We start from the raw sequence: 11,419 nt of genomic DNA, 5'->3' as shown, positions 1-11,419 counted from the left end.
TTGAAAATGTGAATTCTAACCTACTTAACAAAAAAAATCAATGATATTGTAAATCTTTTGTCTTAACCTTTTGGCTTCTACAATTGGAAGGTAGTAGAGTTTGAATAATGATTTCATGATTTCATAATTCTATTGGAAGGTAGTAGAGTTTGAATAATGATTATTTAAATAAACAGTTGATTTTACTGCTTTTGATTGAATATATTGACCTTAACTGAAATTTATTATCCACTTTGAGTTTAGCTAATTATTTAATAAAATGATATACTGTATGTATGTGTGTGAAATTGTTAGAAGAATCTTTGGTCAGTGACGATATACAATTGATAATGATTTAACTTAATCTAAAGAAATTGGATTTAGATTCCGTTTTTGTTGCGAAGATTTTGTTGATGAATGATATATATAAGTACATTTCTAAAAGACCGAAAGAAAAGGAAAAAGGATAAAAGACCGAAAGAAATGAATGATATATATAAGTACATTTCTAAAAGACCGAAAGAAAAGGAAAAAGGATAAAAGACCGAAAGAACAGTGATAAGTACATTTCTAAAAGACCGAAAGAAAAGGAAAAAGGATAAAAGACCGAAAGAACAGTGATATTTTTTTTATGGTGGTCGGGATTCGAACCCTGGACCTTGCATATTTTATGCATTGTTCATACCAACTGAGCTAAGCTCACGAGGACAAAGAACAGTAACATTTGACGAGATTTAATAGCACAATATAATTTTTTTTAAAAGGAACTAAGATTTTTTAAAGAGTTGATATCTTGCGATATATATTTTTCCATAGACACAGTCAAAAGTATTGAACTATAAGTCTAATTGGTAAAGAATTCAAGCACCCATCATTTGTTTTTTGTATTAACCTTCGGTTTTTACGTGAAATGAGTTCTACCTAATTAGGAATTCTGTCAGAAAGTAAGTAATGTCTCACAAAAAATTGTTCAAGTAAAAAATCAAACTCGTTTTTTTAAACTATTTATCATTTGATAAAACTCATTAATTATTTGGTTTAAACACCCACCATTTTGATCACAACATATTATCGGTTGTTACATTTGTTTCTAAAATAATTTTTCAGAATCTACCTATAAAATTTAATTGGATTTATATGGAGAAAAAAATCATTGTAATGGTAATTAGGTAACAATTCATCTCACGGTAAAACTTTGAATGTTACCACACTATTCATGATTGAGTATTCTTCCACAAATATCAGTAATTATGTTTGTCAGAAATAGCAAAAACGAAGGCATTTAAATAGTATATGTCTGGACTAACCAACGCCGGTTTCACGAGTGGCTTAGTTGGTTGGATTGATTTATTTGAACCCCACTATCGCATCCTCGGTTCGAAACTGGCGAGACAGAGGGAGAGAGAGCAGGATTCTTGATTAAGTTGTGATTTAATTTAGGCTTAAATATGCAAACCGTCCCTGTAATTACGCGCGTTTTTGCAAATCGTCCCTGTATCTTTTTTTGTTTCAAAACTCTCCTTGTAAGCTTCTGACGTTTTGCAAATGGTCCTTCCCGTTAACTCCCATTACAAAAACGACGAGGTGGCAGACGGAGACACACGTGGCATAGTGTGACTTGGCAAAATTAGGCTTATGTGTCAAAAGTTGGTGAGTCATCATGTCTTTTGATTTCCCCCCTATTTATTGAACAAATGCCTCTCTTTTTCCATTTCGTCCTTGTGAAATAGGGTTTCAGAGAAGTCAAAAAGGCATGGTGTGAGAACGGAGACGAAGACGATTTGACGGCAAAGAAGTGTAATCGACGGTTAGCGAAGGTTTTTGAAGGTGATCGACAGTAGAAGAAGCGGTTTTTGGGTTGCATTTGAGGTAGAACATTGCAACCTATCCTTTGTTTTTCTTCTTATCTTTTGTTTGTTGTTTGAATCGAAAAAAATCTGTGAATCTTAGTTTTTAAGGATGTAAAGATGTAAAAGATTAGAATGGTGTCGTTATATGTTGTTTGATGTTGTTTTATACTTGTTTTTGTGTTGTTGTTGCATGTGTTTGAATCGAATACGAACATGAAGGTTTATTAACAAAGTTTATGTTTCTAAAATTTGACAGGGATGAGTGTGTCAGTTATATTTCACCATGGGGGTGAATTTGTTAGGGACTATCTTATGTATTACACTGGGGGTCAAGAACACGTAGTTAATGGGATTGATAGGGATAAGTGGTCCTACTTTGAAGCTACTGGTATACTTAAAGAGTTAGGTTATGATGATCACCTTAAGTATCGTTTATGGTGGTATGTTATTGAAGATGATAAATACAAAAGGGTTGTTGATGATAATGACACTGATGCTGTTGGTGATTATGTTGTTGAGAACAAACGTGTGGCTCATTTGTATGTTGAGCATTCAGTTATAGGGATGGTAGGTTCACATGTGGGGCAGAGTTCTATGGACTTGGACATGTCAGGGGAAGTTGGAGGTCAATCAGGTCATGTAGTTGAAGAAGGCACAATGAATGAAGCTGATGATGTATGTGATGATGAAGAAATGAGTGGTGATGGTTCTGATGACTATATGGAAAGTAGTGAAGATGAAGCTGCTAGAGTAAGAATGGATGATAGTGAGGAGGAAAGAGCTCTAGGTATGGATGATGGGTTTTTAGTTGAAGATGATGAGACTCCTCCTATAGTTGGTAATGCAGTGGTAGATAACATGAAAATGATGAATGTGGTTGGTGGTGAAGCTGGTTCATCCTCTGTTGCTGTAGATGGTTTGGATGTTGGTTATGTTAGTGAAGAGCTAGGTAGCAGTGACCCTGATGTCTCAGATGATGATCAAGGACCAAGATATGAGAAGTTTGTGATGGCAGACTTACACAAGAAATACAAGTTTAAAGTGGGTTTGGAGTTTAAGTCACTAGCTGAATTTAAGGAGGCAATTATTGAGTGGAATGTTTTGAATGGGTATGAGATAAAGTTTCCTAAAAATGATAAAGAAAGAGTAAGGGTAAAGTGCAAGGGTAATTGTGGGTTTTTAGCATTAGTGAGTAAAGTTGGAGACAAACATACTTTTAGGATGAAAAGATGGTATGGTGACCACACGTGTGCCAGGAAAACAGAAAATAGATCTGCAAGTTCTAAGTGGGTTTCTAAGGCTGTGTTTGCTAAGATGTCAACATCTGACAAAGATCTGAGTCTCCAAAGTATAGTTACTGATATGAGAAGTACACATGCAGTTGGTATAACAATGAGCAGAGCATGGAGGGCCAAAAAAATTGCGAAGGAGAAGCTTGAGGGAGATGCTGCAAAACAATACAATCTATTGTGGAGGTACTCAGCTGAATTGAGGAGGGTGAATGGTGGTAACAACTGCAAAATCAATGTTGAAAGGATAGGTCCACAACTACAACCTAGGTTTTCTTCTTTTTATTTCTGTTTAGATGGAATCAAGAGAGGGTTTTCTGCTTGTAGGCCCTTTATAGGAGTTGATGGGTGCCATCTTAAGACCAATTATGGGGGTACTCTTTTAATTGCTGTTGGCAGGGACCCAAACGACCAGTATTTCCCATTAGCTTTTGGTGTATGTGAAACTGAGACAAAAGAGTCATGGAGGTGGTTTCTAACATTGTTGTTGGATGATATTGGACAAGACAAAAGATGGGTCTTCATTTCTGACCAGCAAAAGGTAAAAAAAAAACTTATTGCTGTGACTAATTTCTCTGATTATTATATCTCTGATTATTATATAAGTTAAATAAACTTATTTTTGCTAATGTACAGGGTCTAATTTCTGTGTTTGAGGAGATGTTTGAGAGTGTGGAGCATAGGTTATGCTTGAGGCATCTGTATGCCAATTTCAAAAAGAAATTTGGAGGAGGAACACTCATTAGGGACCTCATGATGGGTGCTGCAAAGGCCACATACATCCAAGAATGGGAGGCTAAAATGAAAGAATTGAAAGCTATCAAGGAACCTGCTTGGGAGTGGCTGATGAAAATCCCAACCAAATCATGGTGTAAGCATGCCTTTTCCTTTTACCCTAAATGTGATGTTCTTATGAACAACATTTCTGAAGCTTTTAATAGCACTATATTGGTGGCTAGAGACAAACCTGTTTTAACAATGTGTGAGTGGATAAGAAGTTATCTTATGAATAGGAATGCTACTTTAAGACAGAAAGTAGATAGGTGGAATCAAAGGATAATGCCTAAACCTAGATATAGGTTAGATAAAGAGGTTGAGATGAGTGGTAATTGGACTCCAATTTGGTCTAAGAATGAGATATGGCAGGTGGTACATATCCATAGCAAACATAGTTTTATTGTTGATGTTTCAAAGAGGAGTTGTACATGCAATTTTTGGGAGCTTGTTGGCATCCCTTGTAGGCATGCAGTAGCTGCCTTAGGATATAGACAACAAACTCCTGAGGACTTTGTTGATGACTGCTACTCAAAGGCAAGGTATATAGATTGTTATGATAACAATGTCAGTCCAATCAATGGTGAAGACATGTGGCCAGAAGTTGATGTTGAAGAGATGTTGCCTCCAGCTTACAAGAGGGGTCCTGGTAGGCCCAAAAAACTAAGGAGAAGAGAACCTGATGAGGATCCTAACAAGGGAAGGACTGCTACAACATATAGGTGCACTAAGTGTAACAAACATGGTCACAATACAAGGAGTTGTATAAGTCAAGTGATTGATCCTGAAGCACAAAAAAGAAAGGTAAAACAACACCCCTAAATTAGATTTTGATTTTTTTTTTATGTTTTTTATGTGATTGAAAGGGTCTAATTTTTTATGTTTATTTTGATTTTGCAGAGAAAGCCTAAAAGGACTAACCCTCAGACAAACACTCAAACTTCTGAGCCAATGACTAACCCTCAGACAAACACTCAACCATCCAAATACACTAGGCCCCTAAAAAATTCTCATCTTACAAAAAAGTCTCAACATTCCATAAAGACTCAACCTGCTAAAAAAACTCCACCTGCTAAAAGAACACAGCCTGCAAAGACTCAACCAAATGGAAGTTCAGTTATTCTTCCTGACATAGACCCTGAATTTGAGGCACTTGCTGCAGACCTTGCATCTGCATTTGAGGCTACTCAAAGCCAACCAAATGTCAACTCTGTTATGAATTCCATCCCATCTGCTGCAACTAAACCAGTTAAGTATTTCATGGTGTTTGTTATATTTCAGTTTTGTTTAGTGTTTATTTAAGACCAAAAAGTTTTCATATGTTTAAATTTTCATTTTGTAGATGAGAAAGAATCATCAAAGTCCAAAGAAAGTTGTAAATGTGAAAAATCTCAGGAGAAGTAATAGATGTAGAAAACTCAGATGTGTTCAACTAAAGGGTCCTGGAAGTGCAGTTGATGAACCATTGGTCATTGAAGATGCACTTGAGTCAGGCCCATCAAAGAGGCCTAGAAGAGATTTTCAATTTGCTACTTCCACTAAAACTACAAACAATGTAAGTGTAAACATCTTCAATTGGTATTAGGATTGCCCTGAATTTGATATTAGGATTGAATTTCTTCTTGATATTGACTCTGACTGCTGCAAATTCAATTGATCATATTCAGGCAACTCAGAGCACAAATGATGACACAACTGATGTTATTACTGGTTTGGTGAAATGTCAAAAGAATATTGCAAAAGTGCAAGGCAAGAAGGTCATGACTGTTGGGGGTCCATCAGAGACTCAAGCTGAAGCAATGTTGAGAGACCTGAAGATGCTTCCACCAGAGGAACTAGAGAAGGTTACAAGGGAGTTGGTCACAGGTCTGGTGCATTGGAATGAGAATATTCAGGAGAAAAACCAAGCAAAAGGAACTGCTGGGGAGGACACAAGTTTTACAGACTAGATGAAGAAACTGTTTAATGTTTAAGTTTTACTTTTTGGCTATGAACCTGTTAGTTGCACTAGTATGCTTATGTTGAAACTGTAATTTGGTTAGCACCTTTTTGGATGTTTTGGTGCTATTAGACCTATTCTGTTATGTCTTGGTACATTATGATGTTGGTAATGACCTGTAGTTGTCTTACCATTTTGGTACATTATGGTGTTTGTAATGACCATTTTGGTGTTATGTCTTGATACATTGTGGTGTTAGTAATGACCATTTTGGTGCATTTTGCTATGAAACAAGACAATTATTATTACAACTTTGCTTACTATAATCATATTACTTTAACAATGTCATAAACTTCATTTCATTGATTCAAGAAACACAACTTCTTTTCATTGACAAACAAACAAACTTCAGATACACAACTTTGCTTACTATTATGACAAACAAACTTCATTTCATTGATTCAAGAAACACAACTTCTTTTCATTACAATCAACAATGTCATAAACTTCATAACATTGATTTAACATGTGAACCGAGTCATTACACTACATCTTCAGATATGAAATGAACATTGCCCAAGATACAACCAACAGAACCATTAACAAATTTGCCTTCTTTCTTGAGTATTGGAGCTTCTTCTTCAACTTCTCATTTTTGTTTATTCCGAATTCCTTCATTATTCCAGTAATGTCTTTCAGCATCTCTTCACAGTTGCAATCACATGGAAGCTTTGTGACATTCGAAGGTGATGCTTCAGCTCTTCTTACTACTTCTGGACGAACATATGGAGGATGTCCCTCAATTTCATCATCCCATATGAACAACTTGCAACTATTAGGACCCTAAAAACAAAATCAACCATATAAATCTTTCAATTACATTAAAGTGTGCGAAAATACCCAACAAACAAAGTATTAAACAAAATAACTCACCAAAAATGTTGGGCATTTCCAGTATCTCCTTTTAGGGTTGTCAATTGAATTTGAGATAAACATCTTCATTGCTTTGTTGCACCCACAAATAGGCAAATCAATTGAAGATGAATTGGTAATGGAATGAGAAGACATTGGGTGAGATGAATTTTTTTGCAGAAAGACGAAGAAGGTAGTGGGTGAGAGATGCAGAACAAATGAACAGAGGGATGAAGAAGATGAAAACTCCAGTTTTTAAATTTGAAATTTGATATTTACGAGTTTTTAATTTCATCCCTTTGCACTTTTACGTTTTTGCTTTCGGTCCCTCAATTTAGCCACTACCCAACTCTTTTGACACATAACCCTAATTTTGCCAAGTCACACTATGCCACGTGTGTCTCCGTCTGCCACCTCGCCGTTTTTGTAACGGGAGTTAACGGGAAGGACCATTTGCAAAACGTCAGAAGCTTACAAGGAGAGTTTTGAAACAAAAAAAGATACAGGGACGATTTTCAAAAACGCGCGTAATTACAAGGACGGTTTGAATATTTAAGCCTTTAATTTAATAAGGTATTTTAAAATACCTTTCTTTTTGTTTTTCAAAATACCTTTCTTTTTGGACTGTATGTATGTTTTTCAAAATACCTTTCTTTTTGGACTGTATGTATTCTTGATTTAATTTAATAAGGTATTTTAAAATTCCTTTCATTTTGGACTGTATGTCTGTATGTAAATATGGATTGTATTCCTTTCGAAAAAATGACTTCATTGAGAAATTGTGATTGAGTAAGTTGGATTATATCATAGTCTCTATGAGCGTAGCTAATTTGGTAGAGTAAGAATCAGAGTTTGAATTATGAATTTTCGATCTATTCATTGTAGTGAGTGAATTTTTCGGCACAATGTTACTTGAACAAAACAAAAACAATTGTATTATATTTGTATTCCTATGAGCACAACTCAATCGATATAAACATTACAATATGTAGGGATTGATGTTCAAACATAAAGTTATCCACTTATTCGTCTTAAGAGTGAAATTATAGCCTCTTAACTACTTAAATTTTTTTTTTTATCTTAAATCTTATATTCTTAGAAGAAGTCCAAATATTTTCAAAGTTAGATTAAAATTAGTAAATTTTGAACAATGTTAATTAGATTTAAACCCAAGTTTAGATATAAATGTTTTTTTTTAATATGATGAATGCTTCATTCTTATTCACATCCAAAATTTTATACGAATTATTTACTTTTGAGTGTAGTTATTTAGCAGAAGTTGAGTTTGACGATGATTAATAAGTATATACATCCGTAATTAACATCTTAGTAAATCAATTAATAATGTTAGAGCATCCACGTTGGAGAGATTCATCTGTTGGTGCTTAAGTGGGTCCCATGCAGACGAGTTAGGATCATCTCCATTTATGTTCTTCATTTCTTCCATTTGGAGAGATAAAGACACAAATAATTTTTTTTTTAAAAATAAAATAATTAATGATTATGGAACCCACTTAGTGGTAGGACCCACACATATATTTTTTGTGTCTATCTCTTTCCAAATTGCATACCCCAATTATTTTGCTAAATGGAGAGGATCTTGCTCCCACACGGACACATAACTCATTTATAATTTTTTAAATTGTAGTACATAATAAGCACTTAATCTCATCAACTTAACACCTCACATAAATCTATTAAATGAGATCAACTAATAACTTTATATATTCTATCAATAACTCTATATCATTATATCTCAAATAAAAAAAATCATTATATTTCAATTGTTTGATATTAAATTGGTGTCGGACCCTAGGAGAAGGTGGTGCTTAAAGAAGCACTTATTCCCTATAAGCATTCATCATATTATCTCTCAAATGGGGTATCTATTTGGTACCATAACTTATGTAGCCAAAACTCTCACATTGGGAATGGTCTTAGCGGAGGTCGTTTTGTTTCACAGTGTCTTCCTTCCCCGTCGTTCACGGTGGTGGCAACTAGAGCTCATGCTTTTTGATTTGCTCATGAGTCACAGATCGTCGGTGGTCTAAAATCTGGGTCTTTTAGATCTAGATCGGTTCTTTGCTAGTAAGACTTAGGATCCGACATGTTTTCCGCGATTCGACCACAGTGATGTTGGAGTTGTTGCAGATGGGTTTTCTGGTTCATGGTTGTTGTGTCTGATTTTTGATTCATTGATCATTTTCAAACGTGTCGAGCCCTGCAAGTATCATGGTTGGTTCTGCTGACACATGACAATCATGCTGTAATGTGTGATTTCAAACGGTGGGCTAGAAATAGCTGTAAATTGATTGGTGGTGATTCGGTTTTGTGCACCACCGCAATCTCACGGTTGTGTTTGGTGTTGTCGGTGTCTGCCGTGTGGTCATGCCTTTGATTTCTTTGATTACTATCAAGTGTCGTTGAGTTATTCACGTTTCAAAGATATGGAGACGCATCGATGTTGTTTGAATATTTGTTGCGGCTGACTTCAGACTACTTCCTACTCATTTGTATGATTGACACTAGACTAGTTGGACTCGAAAGAGTCGGTGTTGCTTGTTGCCTCGCTGTAGGGAGTTGTTGGTTCGTGGACTATTTTGTGTTGATGATTGGTTCATACACCAGATAGTTGGCCTTTGTTTATTTAGGATTAACCTTTGGAGGTTGGCTCAGATGCGTGACTTAAAATGTTTGTAATGCCAGTTTGAGTTGTCTTGCACATTCATGTGTTTTTACTAGGTTAAGTCTATGCCCTCCAATTTTTTCTACATTTCTTTAAGGCTTAATTACACTTTTGACCCCCTAAGTATCCAAAAGTTGTGATTTTGGCCCCCTAAAAAAAATTATCTCTTTTCTGGCCCCTTAAGTTCACTTTTGGTTGCAATTTTGGCCCCCAAGCCCAATTTTGACCCAGTCAACGCTGACGTGGACGCATTTTTGTATTTTTTAATAATTTTTTTATTTTGTAATTAAAAAATAAATAAAAATTCTGGAAAAATGAAAAATTAATAAAAAAATTGATTTTAATTCTGGAAAATTGAAAAAAAATATTAAAAAATTCTGGAAAATTGAAAAATTAATAAAAATGAAAAATAATTGAAAAAATACGGAAAAATTTAAAAATTTAGGAAAAATTAATAAAAATAAAAAATGATTAAAAAAATTGAAAAATCATTAGTATTAAAAAAATTTAAAAATTGAAAAAAATTTAAAAATTTCGAAAATATCTGGAAAATTTGAAAACGGAATTCTTAAAAATACGGAATTCTGGAAAATTGAAAATTCTGGAAAATAAGGAAAATATTTAAAAATTTTCAAAATTTTCATTAGTATTTTTTCCGGGAATTTTTGTGTATTTATAAACCGGAATACACATAATTTTTTGTGTATTTACAAACCAGAATACACATAATTTTTTGTAAACCGGAATACACATAATGAAAATTTCCCGAAAAAAATACTAATGAAAATTTTCCCGGAAAAAATACTAATGAAAATTTAGAAGTTTCGAAAAATACACTGAAAAAACCTAAGCTCGACATATATACTAATGAAAATTTCAAAAATTTCATTTTTTTAAAAATGATTAATCTTTTTAATTTTTTCGAAAATTTCGAATTTTTTTAAATATTTTCCAGAATTTTTATTTTTCATTAAAATTTTAATTAGAATTTTTCCAGAATTTTAATTAAAATTTTTCATTCATTAAAATTTCAAAAATTTCATTTTTCCAGAATTTTAATTTTTTTCTGAAAATTTTGAAATTTTATTTTTTCAGAATTTTTTAGATTATTTTATTTTTTTAATCATTTTTTATTAATTTTTCAATTTTCCAGAATTTTTTTATTAATTTTTCAATTTTCCAGAATTTTATAATATTTTTTTCCAACTTTTTTATTAATTTTCAGATTTTTTTTCAATTTTTTTGTAATTAAAAAAACATTTTTATTTCTGTAATAAAAAACATTTTTTAATTACAAAAATATTTTTTATTTTTTATAAATTAAAAAAATAAAAAAAAATACACACGTGGCGCCCACGTGTCCGTTGACCTGGTCAAAATTGGCTTGGGGGGCCAAAATTGCAACCAAAAGTGAACTTAAGGGGCCAGAAAAGAGATATTTTTTTTGGGGGCCAAAATCACAACTTTTGGATACTTAGGGAGCCAAAAGTGTAATTAAGCCTTTATTTAATTATATATGAACACTTGACACTATATTAGAGTATAGTTGAGAAATCACATATTCTCTTTCTTGATAATTTTATTATGCTCTAACCGATAAAAAAAAACTTTACTTAATAATTAAATTATGAGCACTTTTTTCCGATGATGTTTTTTTATAATGTTCTTAACATCTCTAAATAAAATCAATCTAAAACAAATATTGACTTAACAAGACTATATTTATGAAAATTTTGTAAGGATAACAATATATCATTAACAAAAATTACTCCCTCCAATTCTTTTTTTCGGTCAAGTAGTCTTGTGGCTAGAGCTTCCATAATTTAATTGTAAAGAAGTGGGGTGTATGGGGTTCGAATTCCAACCTCTACATATAATATGTAATATCCCTATCAACTGTGCTAAACTCACGGGAATTACTCCCTCCAATTCTATATACAAAACAAAAAAAAAAAAACTTAAATCAACAAAAATTGACGTGTACAATTCA

The 11,419-nt window shown here is 33.2% G+C and overlaps 2 protein-coding genes across 2 annotated transcripts; both read left to right on the top strand.

Moving 5' to 3' along the window:
* Positions 1-2,354: 2,354 nt before the first annotated feature.
* On the top strand, positions 2,355-4,714 carry LOC146917852 (uncharacterized). Its single transcript, XM_085721955.1, has 2 exons — positions 2,355-3,659; positions 3,755-4,714. The coding sequence occupies exons 1-2, from the start codon at positions 2,394-2,396 to the stop codon at positions 4,712-4,714; spliced, it is 2,226 nt and encodes a 741-aa protein (XP_085578081.1). The 5' UTR covers positions 2,355-2,393.
* An 84-nt stretch (positions 4,715-4,798) lies between these two features.
* Positions 4,799-6,139, top strand: LOC146917851 (uncharacterized). The gene is made up of 3 exons (XM_085716602.1): positions 4,799-5,140; positions 5,235-5,447; positions 5,560-6,139. The coding sequence occupies exons 1-3, from the start codon at positions 4,844-4,846 to the stop codon at positions 5,839-5,841; spliced, it is 792 nt and encodes a 263-aa protein (XP_085572728.1). The 5' UTR covers positions 4,799-4,843; the 3' UTR covers positions 5,842-6,139.
* The last annotated feature ends 5,280 nt before the right edge of the window (positions 6,140-11,419 follow it).

This window comes from Medicago sativa, chromosome 6 (genome assembly GCF_051527215.1).
Source record: "Medicago sativa cultivar Bolivia chromosome 6, Bolivia_mono, whole genome shotgun sequence".
In the NCBI taxonomy this organism is placed as follows: domain Eukaryota; kingdom Viridiplantae; phylum Streptophyta; class Magnoliopsida; order Fabales; family Fabaceae; genus Medicago; species Medicago sativa.
Note: the sequence above shows the minus strand (reverse complement) of the source record. Positions and strands in the feature narration are given on the sequence as shown.

Coding starts and splice junctions, on each gene's coding strand:
- LOC146917852 (XM_085721955.1), top strand. CDS start 2,394: ATGGTAGGTTCACATGTGGGGCAGAGTTCTATGGACTTGGACATGTCA. Junction 3,660..3,754: donor TCATTTCTGACCAGCAAAAG/GTAAAAAAAAAA, acceptor GCTAATGTACAG/GGTCTAATTTCTGTGTTTGA.
- LOC146917851 (XM_085716602.1), top strand. CDS start 4,844: ATGACTAACCCTCAGACAAACACTCAACCATCCAAATACACTAGGCCC. Junction 5,141..5,234: donor CATCTGCTGCAACTAAACCA/GTTAAGTATTTC, acceptor TTCATTTTGTAG/ATGAGAAAGAATCATCAAAG. Junction 5,448..5,559: donor CCACTAAAACTACAAACAAT/GTAAGTGTAAAC, acceptor GATCATATTCAG/GCAACTCAGAGCACAAATGA.